The sequence below is a fragment of the Athene cunicularia genome, assembly GCF_003259725.1.
Source record: "Athene cunicularia isolate RWA chromosome 3 unlocalized genomic scaffold, athCun1 chr3_part1, whole genome shotgun sequence".
NCBI classification, from domain to species: Eukaryota; Metazoa; Chordata; class Aves; order Strigiformes; family Strigidae; genus Athene; species Athene cunicularia.
Genome location: NW_020799097.1, coordinates 113,611,431 through 113,627,911, shown reverse-complemented (window position 1 = coordinate 113,627,911; position 16,481 = coordinate 113,611,431). Strand labels below are relative to the sequence as shown.

The 16,481-nt window shown below is 38.7% G+C and overlaps 1 protein-coding gene across 1 annotated transcript in view; it reads left to right on the top strand.

Annotated features, from left to right (window-relative positions):
* PSME4 (proteasome activator subunit 4) overlaps nt 1-16,481 on the top strand; it is a 61,225-nt gene that overhangs the window by 27,969 nt on the left and 16,775 nt on the right. Inside the window, exons 20-32 of the mRNA XM_026845248.1 lie at nt 7,484-7,539; nt 8,617-8,673; nt 8,861-8,916; nt 8,998-9,096; nt 9,587-9,649; nt 9,808-9,903; nt 10,698-10,829; nt 12,318-12,527; nt 13,245-13,381; nt 13,703-13,756; nt 14,564-14,693; nt 15,232-15,313; nt 15,854-16,007. Of these exons, the coding sequence (XP_026701049.1) occupies nt 7,484-7,539; nt 8,617-8,673; nt 8,861-8,916; nt 8,998-9,096; nt 9,587-9,649; nt 9,808-9,903; nt 10,698-10,829; nt 12,318-12,527; nt 13,245-13,381; nt 13,703-13,756; nt 14,564-14,693; nt 15,232-15,313; nt 15,854-16,007 (1,326 nt within the window). The remainder of the gene's footprint in view (nt 1-7,483; nt 7,540-8,616; nt 8,674-8,860; nt 8,917-8,997; nt 9,097-9,586; nt 9,650-9,807; nt 9,904-10,697; nt 10,830-12,317; nt 12,528-13,244; nt 13,382-13,702; nt 13,757-14,563; nt 14,694-15,231; nt 15,314-15,853; nt 16,008-16,481) is intronic.

Below are 16,481 nucleotides of genomic sequence, written 5' to 3'. Positions count from 1 at the left end.
CCTTATTAAATATAGACCACTTACATGATTCCAGCATTCTCTCATGTTGTTACTCAAGAAATCAAATCATACTTCTCTCAAATAATTGGAATTTTGGAACTCAGTAGTTAATTCTACTAAATATCTGGAGAGCTTCAGAATCCACTATTGTCTGGTTTTGAACAGACTTTACAGATATTGCTGAAACATCTTCTGCCCACTGTGAGCAGACATCCAAACTTTGTTTGCGTTAAGACTTTTGAAAAACAGACCTAATGTAAATTACCTTTTCAGTGACTTTACACAGGACACCAGAATTTGCCCTCCCATGTTGAATGCATTTTGTTTAAGCAAGCTTTAGTTCTTATTCTTTGTATGATTTTCATGATTACAAATGGAACATGAATTTTTAATGAAGGAGACAATCTGAGGGAAGCTGAGTGCATTTGTGCACAGAGGATTGTATTTTGGACTAGTAAAGTGGACTTAAGGAGATCCTGTTGCACTTGACACCAAATGTATGTTAGATCCCTGTCAGTTTATTCAGCTTAGCAATAACAGTTATAACGATCACTATGAGTTTGGCATCCTGGGAGATGAGGCAGAGTTCATCCCTCCAGAACAGGCGGTGGTCATTCTAGTGGTGCTGCTTCTGAAATGTGCTTTCTATTGATATGGGTTAGTGTATGTAAGCAAGGGTCACAGGAGGGCGTTGTACAGAGGAGAAAGGTGTCCTTTCCACTGCCTTACTCCCTCCACTTCCTTCCCTGAGAAATAACTGCAATATTTGTAATGGGAGTGATATATTTTGATTTTAAAAAGGGGTATGATACAGCTTCCTGTAAACACTGTTTTCTATTTCATATGTCCATAAAACTATATCTAGTTTGAATGTAGGATGTCTCTTCTGATGAACTTGCTATTAAAACAGAAAAAAAGTTTGATTTTAGTAGTTACTTTATTGTGAGTTTCTGGGGGTGCAGTTTTGATATTCCCAAGTCTGTTCCCATGATATACAGTGGGAATGCACATAAAGCACTGATATTTCAAAGAGAAGGGCTTACATTCTAAATAATGAAGTCTGTTAGCCAGAACACCCTTGTTTTAAGAGCTGTGTACTCACAGTTAGTACTTACCAGCAGTGCTGATGATATTCCCGGTCCTAAAATGGCACTATAGGAATGTTTGTGAATGCAGGTATTTATAACTGGCTTGATAAGTTTAAGTTACAAGTATACATGTAGAATTAAAAAAAAAAACCCCAAACCTGGCACATGAGATGTATTGTCAGACGTCTCCTGTGCCACTTTACTCCAGTGAACTGCAGCTGGTAACTGCAGTGGTGGTGCAGCATGACTGTTTGTGCTGGCTGTACAGTAGAGCTGAGGGGGTGTCACTGTGAGCTTTCCCTTCAATGTGATTGTTAAGGATACCTGAGAAGTCTTGGCGGGGAAGATGATGAGTATTTGTTCTGTTACAATCCTCTAGCCTCTAGAACAAAGGGAGAGCCACCTAGATGGGGGAGAGCTTGGAGCTGGGCAATTTGAACCTCAGCAAAAGGACTATGTGGCTGGAATGAGCTGGAAAACTGTGTGTGTGGCGGGATGGAGAGCTGGATGTGACAGCTTAGCACTGTGAACTCTCTCTGTTTGCAGGCTGCTCCTCTCACCATGATGCTTCTTTCCCCAGATGATTGGGACTCATTTTTCTGTGTCACAACTGAAAGCTACCTACATCTCTGCAGCCATTGTTTTTGGGATCTGTTTGTGATCTCGCTTGGGTGATGGGCAGGGGAAGGCAGTGGCAGGAATAAAGGAGTAAAGCTGCTTTCTTGGTTAGGAGCAGGCTGTAATTGTGAGGCAGTGGTACCTGATTTGATCATTTACCAAAATGATTTGGTCATAATAGTGAGTAGTACAAAGCAAGATGACTTGACTGAGGGAGGCAGTAGGGTTTTTTTGCTTAAATAAAAGGAAAAACTAATTATGAAAATTCCGTATTGGCTGTATGTCGCAGATGTCACAAGGTGGCCAAATGCTTATTTCACTATTACTTCTCATAACTGACCTGTCCTGTTGCATCAACTTCCCAGGCACTAGATAAGAGGCTTCGGGTTGTTTGGATGGATGAATTTTAAATTACAGTATTATGTAAACATGCTGGTCCTCTAGAGGGATAAGAGTATAATGAGAGTTGTTATTGTTTTGGGAGAAGAAAATGAGTGCATTTGAATGGAAGTTCTGAATCTTTCTGATTTCAAGTAAATTACAGACATGAATGCATGAGACCAGTCTTCCACTAACATGGTAATGGTGTCCTGCTTGGTGTTTTGTTGTTACTACAATTCTTTGGAAATTATTTCTACAGTAGGAAAATAGAGCTGTTGCAAATATAAGGCCTTTCCACTAATGTGCAGACTACTGTGTTTTACTGTAGGAATATTTTTAACTCAGGATTCTGTTAAATTTCATTATAGACAGGCTATTACAGTTCATCAGCATTTTATGGAAAGGTTTGAAAGTCTGTTGCACGGTTCACTTAGAGAAACTTTTCATCTTGAAAAGTTTTGAACAAGTCCCTTGATCCATTTCTATGGATTTTTACAAGGTTTTTTTGTGTTCCTCAGTGTCAAGCACCTGGAAGTACCCAATAACTGCAAAATGTCTCTCAATTGTTCCTTGTTAAGAGTATGTGGTTTGCGACTCAGCAGTTTATTAGCTTTTGAAAATAGATTTGCTTCTTGAACAGTTAATATACCAAGTGCTTCTGGTTTGGGGTTTTTTTGTTGTTTGTGGGTTTGTTGTTGTTGTTGTTTGTTTGTTTGTTTTTTACATTATTGTTTGATAAAGTTGAAATTGAATAAAAATCCCCGGCATTGGTCTGGCATGTTCTTGTTAGACAGAATCAAATTGTACCCTTATTTTCATGGTTTAATAAATCCTGGTTCTGGTAAAGATTTCAGAACTTTGTTTACCTACAACTGGGTACACTGGCATGAGTCACCTCGAATCTCCTGTCAGTCTAGCTTGATGTTTTCAGGTTGATACATGAGTGTCTCATACTCCTTTTTTTATCTTTTGATGACTGAGAGTCTCTGAACTGAGAAGTGATACATGTACAGAAAACTCTTTGTTCAATTGACCAACATTTGACTTGGGTAGGCTTGGGTGTACCCAGAAGTATACTTTCTGTGTGTACCTATCAGCACAGCTGTTGTGAAGTGCTGGAAGAGGGATTTCTTTGTTTAGTGAACTTGAGCATAAATAGTTCAGGTTTCAAAACATTCCAACTTTTTCTGACACTAAGCAGTTCTTATGTGTACCTTGTGAATTCTGTTTTTTCCTTTTCAATTTTGGGAGTAAAATTCCCATGTGTGTTTTACATGAATGACATAATATCCTTCTGAAAATCCCATTGTAGCTCATCAGTTTTAAATGACTGGTGTTGCTGTGGATGTGTCATACATGAGCAGGTGTTTAGGTAGACAGTTCAGCAGAGATTTGTGCACAGTCCATGCAAAACAAACTGCATAATGGAAACTTGTCAGAACTGAAAATAATAAATTTTAGTAGGAAATATAACTTTAATACATGTCACTTTGTGTTGACTTTTTATTTTTTAGTCTGTAAGTAGCAAGGAATTTAAACTACATCTTTTTTGTGAATTAATAGTCTTCTGAAGTACCATGCATAACAAATTAATAAAAAGCTATTTCATGACTCAGTGCTGAGTATTTATACTATTACTCCACATAGCATTAATAGAAAGCTATTTCATGACTCAGTGCTGAGTATTTATACTATTACTCCACATAGCATTATTTATCTTTAGTAGAGATGCCACTGATTTCAGGTCTGTGCTGTGAATTACTCTTTTTTGAAATATAAAACAGATAGTTACGAGGGGAAGAGGAAAAAAAAGTTGAGGCTGCCAGGGGTGTTGAGGAGCAACCCTTTATGACAGCAGTAGCTTTTTGTGGGTGAATTAGTGTTCAAAGCCACAGAGTCAGAGGTATGGTGAATAATCCTGTCAGAGTTGCGGTAAAATGAATACACAGCTTATTCTGTGCCTGCAGAAACACGACATACTGGTCACTGTGCCCCATGGGATGTGTGCAGGTATGTGTAAGGCTTCTGTGCACACAGTCTGTGTACCCCTTTACTCAAGGGGCCACTGTAAGTGATACCCATGTCCTTGTTTTACAATGACTCTCATAGTGTGCGAAGAAAGATGATTTCAAATGCAGATGGTATAAACCTCTCAGGTTGGAGAAGCCTTTCACTGATGTTCCACTGGGTTCCTGTTGGCTTGGCTTCTTTCCAGCCTACTTCTTAACAAGGTGACCCCAAGCAGCTGGGTTAGGGAAGCAAAACCAGGGTTACTGAGAGAACATCCATTTTTTGCTTCCCTCTATGTAAGAATACAGCTTGGTTAGTTAGGATGCAGGATTGTTCTATCCTTGCTACAGATGCTGGTAGGAGCTTTCTTAATGTCCTTTGGCTGAAGGTGTTGAGACTGCGGGTCAAGGATAAGACCACTTTGAAATGTGTGAGGATGTGATGTCATATGCTGAGGGGCAGGGCTAGCTAACCTCTCTTGGCATCTCCAGGAAACTTCCCAGCTCTGCTGGGGGACCTGCACACAGAAAAGGAAACAGTTACTCCTCCACGGTGAGTAACCCTGTTTTTCCTTGTTCACCTTCCCACTGTTGTCTCTTAATCTCTTCTGTCAAAATAGGTGGATGCAGCCCTTGATCTAGGCCTCAACATAGCACGTGCTTTCCTTGCAATTGGCAAAAAACTTCCTCTGCAATTGTTTCAGTGGAGTGATGCTAAAAGTTACTTGTTTACAAAAAGCTGTATCTCACTGCTGAACTGTACTTTAGATACTGAGGAATATGTGCACAGAGACTTGACTAAAGTGCTCTGTCAAATGTCTGCAAGTTGAAAAACATAGTGCATCAATTTTTCTCAAGGAAAGATGTTTTAGTTTTTGTGCTGTGGCAAGTAAGGGAATGAATTCTTCAAAGTTCTGCTTAATTGGGTTTTGTGTTCCAGCTATCATTTTGGATACTCTTTGTTCATAAGATTTCTTGGTCATTTCTGTTGAAAACTGTTGATACAGAGTGAAGCCCAGTAGTATTTATACACTGCACGAAGCACTGTTGGGAGAGTCTTGCTGTCAGCATTGACTGAAGTTAAGAAAAATATTGCCTCTTCCCTTTGTGTGTCCAAAGTAAAACACTTACAGTTTTCTCTGGCTCAGTGGCAGCTGCTTGTAATGCTGAATATCACCAGCATGGGTCTTAGTTTGTGGGCCAACTGTACAACTGTGTTGCATTTTGAACTTATTTTCATCCTCTTGGTAGCCTTGTGGAAGTAAATGGTTCTGCTTGTGGGGTAATGTCATGATGAGTGTTGACTACACCAGGGTAGTTCTTGATTACTGGGTGCTATGTACTGAGTTGTACTCCTGGTTTGCTCAGGAACCTGAGGTGTAGAGAGAGCTTTCAGGGTTCTTTTTCCATTGTTTTTCATTCTGGAGATTTGGTTCAGAACTTAGGGAGCTGGCAAAGAACAGCCGAATGCCTTGTGCTGGGAATGGAAAAGCAGTGGGAAGATTTGGATCTTTCTGTAGCCTGCCTGAGGGAAAACTGAGAGATTGCACTCCTTGCCTCATAGGTAGGAAAGCCGTATGTGAACTTAATTTGTGTATTGTGATCAGGGGAAACTGTTTAGGGATAAAAATACATTAAAATACTGGAGAAAAATTTACGGCTATGAGGTTATTTACCTATCAATATATCCAGCATACTGTACAAAAAAAGTAGTAGTATTTGCTCAATCTCAGCTTGAGATTGTTGGATTTATCTGTTACGTTCTTGATTTAAGAAACAATAATATTTCGGGTGGGAGAGTTAACTTTTTTTCTCCTCCCAGATGTTAATTGCAAAAATATCCCCTCACTGCATTTTCCTAACTGGGAAGATCTGATCTTGGATGAACAATAGCAAACGCTCTCAAACTCAACCATGTAGATGATTCTAAATGAGCAAGTGTGTGAGGCCATAATAACTTACTTATTGATTCAGGAGCAAAGTACTGGATTGATGTTGGATACTTTGGAGATAGTATTAGTTGCCATGCTGTACCTTAAGCACATAGGCCAGTGCTGGCTCTTGAGGGGGAAGTGGGAAGACTTTTGGAAGGGTTTATTTCCAAGTTTAACATACTGCTACAAGGAGGAAAATGAAATTAAGACCTCACTTTTTGATGTCTAAATTAACAAAAAGATACTTCAGTCTGACTTTAGGTGTTGCAGATGTGACCGCTACAGGTGTTGTGAAGTCAGTTTACCTAATTTTTGATTGTAAGGTGTTGGTTTTTTCCTTCATCAGCACAGTAATTGTTTTGATGTGTTCACTTTCACAGGAGAAACATGATCCTTATTTCTGGTTCTGACAGAAGCCTGCCTTTTCCTGAAATCTGAAAGTTTATTTTATTATCTCAAAATGCATGCTCTAATATAGAATCTATAGTGTTTTCTGCTGTTATTTGGCATTTGTAATAGGAGTAGACACATGTTGCTTCACTTAAGTTTGTTTGCTCTGTACTGTCAATATAACTTCATGTGAAGATTATTTTAATAGGGATTACTTGCTGATCCTATTTATTTAATATAATACACTGGTGTATTTTGTCCTTGAAAGCCCAAATTTGTCTACCTTAATGTTTTAGGAGGTGATATTGTAGGTTTAAAAACCAAAACCAACAAAAACATATGACCAAAAAAAAAAAACCCACCACAAAAAATGCCGAGTGTATGTAGCATATGTTTTTATGTCTTCGCAATTCATTGGTGTGTGGCACCTGAGTCTGCATTTTTTTGCATGGTTATGTAAAAGCAAATCCACAAAGACTATGAGCTCAATTTTAAAAAAATATTTTGGTTAGGTAAGTTTGACCCAAATCCTGAAAGAAGCATGGCTTTATTTTTAGGTATGGCTATTAATAGTGAACTTCATATAGCAGTAAGTAGGACTTGTGTACATAATGACTATGTTACTTTATAAAGAAGGGCCCAAAGTCAGAAAAGGTTCATCAGCCTGTCAGGACAGGCTTCTGCTTCAGCAGTCAGATTCACCTCTCCTACCTAGACTAAGATGAATCGGAGCCACGCTTGTTTTGATCAGTGTGTTCATAGGTTTGATTGTGAGACCAAATCTCTGGCTATTTAACAGAACTGATAAGGTTCTGCTGAGTGAGAAATCCAGCTTCTGCTTTCAAGGTGGTGTCCTTAGGGTGTACTTGTGTCTGACAATCTCTCTGACCATGGCTGTGGTTGATTTACAGATGTTAGAACTGAGGCATACTGTCAGGCAATGCAAACATCTTTGCTGCTACTGGCATGAAATTGAACTTGTTAGTATCAATGATGTGTCAACAAAATTCACACAGGCAATTATTTTCATCATGTGTAATAATACTTGGTTTGTTTTGTGCAGGGTCCCAAGTCTGGTGTCTTTGGAAGAGACAAAACTGTACACTGGTGTTGAATATGGTGAGTAGATCCCAGTTCTGTTCGGACAGCATTGTTACAACTCTCTTTGTGGGCGTGTGTGCTGTGAGAACAGTATGATCTGTTTGAGATCATTGTTGTGATTCTTCTCTTGATACAAAATGGTATTTTTTGGCCAATGCAGCAGTTGTTGCATAGCCCCTGTTAGACCTTCAGCTTTGGTATTGCAGGTGCACATCTGCTGCAGTAATGTGCTGGGAAGGGGAGCTCAGAGGGGTTTGGGCCCTTGTGCCTCCACACAGATGGGAGGTGCAGAAGCAGCACCTATCACCTCAGGACTGCAGTGACAGACTGAAGGAGCCAAGGCAGTACCTGCCAAAGGCTCTGGCAGCTCCATTAGAAAAAAATCCCTGTGGTTTTCAGGCTTTGTGTGTGTTCTTCACCATCTTTCAAATGAAGATGGGCTACTTAAATAAGGATCTGAGGCACACAGTGACTGCTTAAGGGACTACTAAATGGTTTTAGGTGCTTTAGTGCTACTTGTAGAAATCAAGGCCAGTAGTTTTGACAGTGGTGAGTTTGTGGCCATATATTAGAGAATGGGAGTTTATCTAGTGGTCTTCTACAGCGATTAAAATGTTTCTGGTTCAAAACTTTCATAGGAGACTTACTGTCTCATTGATAGTTCTTCTGCATTTTCCTGTTCAGATAATGAATGTCTCTTCCCCTCCATGTATTGAAGGGGAATAAGTCCTCAGTCTTTTGCTGCCTTAATCACCTGATATCTAAAACCTCTATTCTATTGACTTTTTTATCCTGCTTAATGTGTTACTCAATTTTCATATGCTAAATAATCTGCCTCAATCAGTGGTTAGGAGTGCAGCCAGCTGTCCAGGCAGACAAAGAAGGTTATGTACCTGTAAAAACCACTGTTGCCTCCATAAACAAAAGAAGGTCCCATGGGAGCGGAGTCCTGGGATATAACAAGGTGGTTATTTTTATAATAGTCCCTCTGGCCATTTCTGAATAGCCTGCTCTGGCTTTCCACTCGTTTATTTATCTACAAATTGCTTTTTATGCTGTTTTATAATAAAGAGAAACTGTTTAATTTTTTTATAGATTTATCAAGAGAGAATTATCGAGAAACAATTGCAAAGGTTACAAGGAAACTGCTGCGTAAGTTGAACTGCTCCTCTCTAAAAAACCTGTTGTGTTGTGCTTTTAAGTATAACTTTATAAATGAGAACTTGTTTGATTTCCTTTGCCTATAAATCTTTAAATTTTAACTTTGTAGAACTGATTTTTTTAAATTTTAAATGTTGTTTTCCTCTCTCATAATAAATTCTTTTTCCTTCGATTGCAGGCTATATACTTGATAATTCAGAAGATGATACCAAGTCTTTATTTCTAATAATAAAGGTACACATAATTGGTAATACTTGTGACAAAATTACTTGTTTTGCACAATAATCACTCCTTGTCATCTTTTTATTTCTACAGATCATTAGCGATGTTTTACAGTTCCAGGGGTCTCACAAACATGAGTTTGATTCACGATGGAAAAGCTTTAATCTGGTGAAAAAATCAATGGAGAACAGGGTCAGTGGGTGTTTTTTCGTTTGTAAAGCTTAGGTGAGGGATCACAGTAGTTCCTAATCTTCCAAAAGGCTTTGCTCTTACTTTCATTATTGTCCCAATCAGTTTTTGTAACTTTGAGATCTAATTCCTTGGTAAGAATACTGTTTTGCAGTGCTTCTGTACCTTTATTTGGTCATCTCAGCATTTCTGTATTGTAGTAGCCCTCAGTTTGCATACATCCTTGGACCCATCTGAGGTTTGGCATCTTGCTCCATTCTGGTCCTTGTTAATTGAGACATTTCTGTGACCAGAGCTTCCTTTTGTTTACAGAGTAGTAGGCAAATAAAAAAATTTAACTGGGGGGGGGGCAAAAAAATCAAGGTTGTCTGTCAAGAAAAATATCTACGTGATGTTTTCTTCTAGACACAGGCAAACAAGTATGTGGGGAATTCAGTCAGTACAAATTGCTAGTATGACTAAAATCTAAACCCAATTATGTTTTTGTTTGCAGCTTCAAGGAAAGAAACAGCATATCAGAGCTTTGTTGATCGACAGAGTTATGTTGCAGCATGAGGTAGTACTTTCTCTTAAATACTCACTAACTACTTGAAAAGCTGATTTGTTATGATGTCATTTAGCAAAAGATGCAATAATCTTGCACTAGTGTTTCTTTTACATGTGTGAAGTGTAAACCCAATCTGTCCTGTTACTTGTGTTTTCTCTGTGATTTAGCTGAGAACACTAACGATGGAAGGCTGTGAGTATAAAACTTCCCACCAGGAGATGATCAGAGATCTTTTGTGTTTGTCCACAAGTTCATATGGTCAGGTAAGGAACAGCCCCTTTTAAATTGGAATATATGGAGTTTTTTATTGATCCCTTCAAATTACATTTTCAAGATCTTTGCTTTTCAGTTTAATTACATGGTAATATGAAATATTTACTTATTTTGTTTCTGTTGTTTCTGTTATTCTGAAATTGCCAATTTTAGCATAGTTTTTGCTTTAAGCCCCTTCGTCAAATAAAGAACTTAACTGTGTGGAGAGGCAGCCCACTTAGGTTACAAATATTAAATTTTTTGAGGGATGTGAACTGAATTCATGACACTATTTGGAATGCTAAGTCTACATTTGCAAGTGGCTCTGATGGCATCCTAGGTCTAACATACCCAGAACAAGTATGCTCATAGTTGGGTTCTGAACTCTTTGCCTGGTGGGAGCTGTGTGTATATAATAAATTCAGATCCAGGCACAATGTCTACAGGCTCTTCAGAATTCTGCTAACTGTATCTGTTATCTTGTAGCTGTTTGCTTTTGAATTGACCTTGGAAACACATTGACTGGTTTTAGCAACATGGAGAATTTTCTTTAACTATGTAGCTGTTGTCAAGTAAATTGTCAAGCACAGAAGTAGGGTTTTATAAAAAGCTGTGAGCAGGGGTGAGGGGAAATATGCTATTGACAAAATCTTACAAATTTTGTTTCTGTGCACAAATAACATCATGTAAACTCTGTGCGTAAGTAACTGAAATGGGTAAGGATGTGTCCTGGTTTTGGGTGTTACTTTGGTGTGGTATATTTTTACTTCAGAAGACTTTCTAGTAATGTCTCTTTTTCCCACAGGTCAGAAGTAAAGCTCAACAAGCATTCTTCACAGCTCTGGGAACATACAATTTTTGCTGCAGAGATATCATTCCCTTGGTTTTGGAGTTTTTGCGTCCAGACCGGCAAGATGTCACTCAAAAGCAATTTAAAGTATTGTCTCACAAACTTTGTTTCTTGTTTGTCTTCTGAAAGTGTTTATACAGGAGGATTTTTAATGGTGGATTGGCTTGTTTATCAGTGTGATGTTGTTGTGTCATATAGTTTATGCATGAGTAATGTAAGGAGTTGCTTGGGTTAGATCAGTTGTCAAGAGACACTTTGTGTTGATACATGTTCCTCGTTTCATTGTGTGTTCACATATTACAAAAATGTATGTTAATGCCTATTTTTTAATTATGAAATGGAAATTGAGAAGCTATAGTCCAAGATTGTAAAACTCATTAAGCAGTTCTGTCAACTGTAGCAGTATAACAAAATAGTATGGACTAGACAGAAAAGTTGATTTCCCACAGAAGTTAGACTAAATCAGGTGGGTTTGGCTATGCAATGGTGGATAACTGCTGCTGCTGCCAGGCCTGGAACTGGTGCTGAAACAGTGATGCCAGGCTGCAGGCTGTCCATCCAGGGTTTGGAAAGCATCACGCTCCCCTCCTCCTCCTTCCTCTGTGCTGTGCTCCTTTCTCTGCACCCCCCTCAGTCTTCCTGACCCCACGGGCACGTTGAACTCCTATTGTAGGGTCACAAAACCAGTTCTGGCTTATCCCGCTCCAGCTGCCCAATACAAAATGTCAGACACCATGTGATTACACTGTTTGCATATCTTATTAGTCCTTTTCTGGTTCACTGGTTATTGTTTTATTCTGCTGTCCTTGTAACTTCCTTTCTCCATCCCTGTCTCCTCCCATATAAGTAACCCCCACTGAGTTAATTTTTCCTGATAAGTCCCAGTTTTGCTACCATACCTGAACTTGGTATTTCTGATAGTGCTACCAGACAGGCTTAGCCTGTATGATAGTACTGATATTACCTAGGCACTGCTGTTCTTGTAAGACTCAGCTCTCCAAAAGTTCCCTGAGACTCTCTTCCAATTGCCTGTGAAATTTGGCCTTTTATGACATAACTCCCACTTGGTCACCTGTGATATCCAGCCCCCCCTTAGTTTCACTGCAAGTAACTCCTGTCAGCTTCTCACACAGTGACCTGTTACACTGACCAGTGTGGTGTGTCCTGCCCAGTTGTTCCTATCCAGGTCCTCTTCAGTCAGTATCATTTCGGGTCTGGGCTTAGTTAACAGGTGAATGGTTTGCCTGCAGCCCAAACATCAGTAAGTTCACAGAAAGGCTGTTGAATCATCTCCTTTATAATGGAATTCAGAAATCAGTCAGTTGTTCTGTGGGTAAATTAATTGGCAGGACTTCCAGTTTCATTAAAAAGCTTCTTTAGCATGAAATGGATTCTGTGAAAATCTTCAGTATGTTGATAATGAGGCTGCATAGCTGAAAGCTTATGGTACATTTTCATGTTACAGAAATGTGAAGATTGATTTTTATTCTGTGTGGGTGCATGCTTATGTAGATAGATATCACTTCCATATGAACAATGCTTAACATCTTGAAAACTGTATCTTTCATTTCACAGGGTGCCTTATATTGTCTTCTTGGAAATCACAGTGGAGTCTGTTTGGCAAATCTTCATGACTGGGATTGCATTGCACAGACGTGGCCAGCAATTGTTTCTTCTGGGCTTAGCAAAGCCATGTCCTTGGAAAAACCATCCATAGTTAGACTCTTTGATGACCTAGCAGAAAAAATCCATAGGCAGTATGAAACAATTGGATTGGATTTTGCAGTAAGTGACATGTTGCTTGGTATTAATGTCTGGGAATGTGAGAGGGTTTGGTTATATCAGTGCTTTAGACTCATGTAGATGACTGGATTTAGTGTTCTGATGTTTGATTGGGTTCTGATAACTCTGAGAGGAATGTAGATGTGTGGTTTTGAGACTGAAGTAATGGAGCTTCCTGTAATACTATTGTAATTGGTAACTTATTGTTAACATCTAGGAAAGCTTGTTTAGAGGAAGTAAACTGAAGTTGCCTTTCGGTGTTAATTAGTGTGGGTCATGCAGATCAGTTGGGAAGGTGTGTGTTGGTAGGACATGTTCATCAAATCCACTTTGTCAGCATTTGTGGTGGTGTCCCACTGTGCCAACAGCACTTGTTACACAACTGCCTCTTGCCTAATCATGGCATAAATGGCACGGTACTGGATTTTGAGAATAAGTGCTAATTAATAAAGCCTTTTATGCACGATTTTTATGCTTGAGTAAAATCCAAAAGTTTGTTTTAACCTTTAATTTAAAATAGAGTAAAACATGGAGAAACAATTCTGCTGTGTGAACCCAAAATCTCTCTTTGCTAGTATTTTACAGATTGGTTTATGTGGACAGGAAATCCTGCTCTCATTATATCATTTGGAAGTCTCCTTACTTTAATACAGAAACATACATACATAAAAACTTGTAAGTTGCTGCTCAGTCCCAAATCTTTGCATTCTCTGTCAATAGGTTCCAGAGAAATGCGTAGAGATAGCTGTTTTGCTGCAAAAATCAGCACATCCAAGTTCAGACTTCACAGGTCTTTGTTCAGAAGAAATTCAGTTAGGGATTCAGCGACAGAAAGAGAAGAATGCTGAGGCTTTGCGGTGAGTTCAACTTCCCTAAACACCAGCTGGCACTGCCTAATATTCACTGTACATGAAATGCAGTAATCTGAAATGGTTGAACTAAATCTTAAACTTAACAAATGCAGAATGTCCAAGGATCATTGTGTTGTCTTCTCTCCTGACTGCTCAGCCTCTTCCCTCTATGCTCATATTTCCTTCCTCCCTCCTCCTCCTCCCTGTCCTCCCAGTTTGTGCTGTATTTACTGTACTGCTTTCACCCATCTTTTGTCGAATTTTTATTCTATTTTTAAATGGTTCTCTCAGTAGCATCTGCTTGATAATCCCTTCTTCTTCCATCAGCAACTACGAAAATTTGGTCAACATGTTGCTGGACTGCATGGAACAAAGAAATCTGTAAGTCTCCCCTTTTGTGCATGAGGAATTATTTTGGGGTGGACTGGAGGTGGCTACATGAATAAAGGTCATTTGCTTCAAGAAGTGCTGTTAGTGTGACCAGAATGGAATAATACTTTTTTTTACTCTTGGATTAGTTGTCCAAAAGCAGTTTGTCAGTAGCAGCCTTGCATAACACAGATTGTAGGTAGTTCCTTGGAGGGCTCTTACAAAGACATCACCAAGAGCTGAATTTCTGCAACTCCTCGTGCATTTCCATGTGGATTCTGCTTGCCCAAACAGAGAAAGCAAGACCAATAGAGGGGAATCTGGCATTACTGTCTCCTATAGAGAAGTGCATGAGTCTTGAATTTATTTTCACTGAGGGCTTGATTTGTTAATATAAGGCATCATCACACCTTGAGTTAAGCTTTGTCATGAATTAGTTTGACCTGTTATTTTTTTAGTATTTTTTTGTTCTGGGAGAAAAAGGTTGTTCTTTTGTCTGCATAATGCTGACATCTAAATAGATTTTAATCAGCAGCATAATATTTGTGTTAAACTTGATTATCTCTATAGGTTTGTGTTTTACATAAAAATGCCAACATCAAAAAGGCACCATTAATTGAATGTTTGATTGCACTCATGTTCCCCAAATGCTGGAGGTTTCACTAAATGGAAGTTAAGCTTGTTGACTATAGCAGTGACATAGAACATTACTTAAGTTAGTCCAGACATATTTACATAACAGATATAATAATTTCTGTGCAAAAGCAGTACATGCAGCTATGCCACTTATTGTCTATTTTGAATATTTTTTTATTTTAGTCCCTGGAAGTTCGAGCACATAAGCATTGGTTTTCTGTCTCTGCTCCTGAGGGATGATAGGATATTGCCTGTCCGTGCCATAAAATTTTTTGTGCAGTGTCTCAACCACGATGCGATTGTAGTTCGTAAGGTAAAAGCAACATAACTGTGGTTTTTTTGTTTAGCAGCTCATTGGGGTTGAGATCAAATGTTCATGGTGTTTTGCTGTGATAAAACACAGAGGTGTACATCCCTCCTCACCCTGCCAGCCTTGCACATGTACTAAACTTCCTAACCCAAGAGGATGCTTGGCAGTGCTGTACTGGGGGTCTGTTTTTCCCATCTCCAATTTACTACTTGAAGGGAGACAACTCTTGGTGCCTCTTGTCCTCTTTGTTTCCTCAGTGACACTTGAAGCTAATGGCCACCTCCTTGTTTTCCTGAAAATTGAGTAGAGATTTTTTTCTGAGCTACAAAAGTCACACTAAAGTCATGTCCTGTATCCCCTGAAATGACTCAGATGACTTCTTGATAGGAATTATCAGCCACTGGGGTCACGAAGTTCACTGTAATATTCACTGGCTTTTTAGGGTGCTCGAGGCTTAAAATGTGCCTGTGATGGGATGATTAAACACATCCTTCTAGAGATAAGTACATGGAATGGATTCATTAATGTCCATTTCTTTTAGGTGGCCATCTCAGCTGTGGCTGGTATTCTTAAGCAGCTGAAGAGAACACACAAGAAAGTGCCCATCTGCCCTTATGAAATAAGTAGGTTTTATTTAATATAAGAAATGTCTTACATCATTCTAAAAAAAAATTTTAAAGTGTATTCTTTCTGGTTAAATTAAACATAGAATCACAAGCTTGTCATTTCTGTCTCATTGTTAATGTCCTAAGCAAACAAAATAGATGATATAATTGGTCATTTTTCAGGTTTGTTGGGGAATTTTTTTTTAGGCAGTGTGCAAGTGTGTATTGAGCTATTCACTTACTTGAAGTGAGTTAAAACTTCAGAGGTATCGACATTCTCCTTTCAGAAAGCCTTATAATTTTAAAGAATGATTTGTATATCTCCTTTTAATTCTTTTTTTAAAAAATATTTCAATTAGCATGTTTGTATGAATTACTAAAGGAATCTTCTGTTACTGTTAGTGTTACTTCTAATCTCCTGGGGCAGATCTCTGTACAGGTTTGACTGGGGTATGAGGCATAAAAGCTCATTAGAATCTTTCAATAGAAGTAAGTTGTAACGTTTTCTGGGACTGTTAATGAACATGTTTTATGGAGTATAAATGTCTCTTTAACCAGGTGGAACTCCTAAGCCTTCCAGCACTGAGGCTGGTGACAGACCAGATAACCAGTGGCTGCACTATGACAGCCAGAGTTTACCAAAGACTAAGGAAGCCTGGGAGTCGTGTTGTTTTGTGGAGAAAACACACTGGGGGTATTACACCTGGCCTCAGTGAGTATCATTAGGCACTAAGATACAGTTATGAGAGTCAGCAGGAAAAAACCCTGTGGGAAATGAAATGTTTCTTGGGTTTAATCTTTTTAATTGAAATAAAGAAAAACAATTTATTTGTAGTTTTTGCTCATTGCTTGTTTTAGCACTTCTGGGTGGTTTCTGTGGAGTTATTTTGGAGCTTTTTATTTATTTTCTACCTGTGTCTCTGGGTTTTGTGGGTGCTGTAGGCACATATTTCACGTGACTGACTGCTGGTTTCAAACATATGTTAGGAAATTAATTTAGTTGTGAAATATGCAGAGTGTTCTATCAGTAATAATACTGGTTTGCTTACTGTGGCAAACCTTTTATAATAACAGACTTAATGATTTTGTTGTAAATTTTCTTCCAAGTTTTGCTCTTCTGCAGTTCCTGATAAATTCTATGAACAGTGTAGAAAATAATGATAAACTTTATTTTACTTTGAAACAT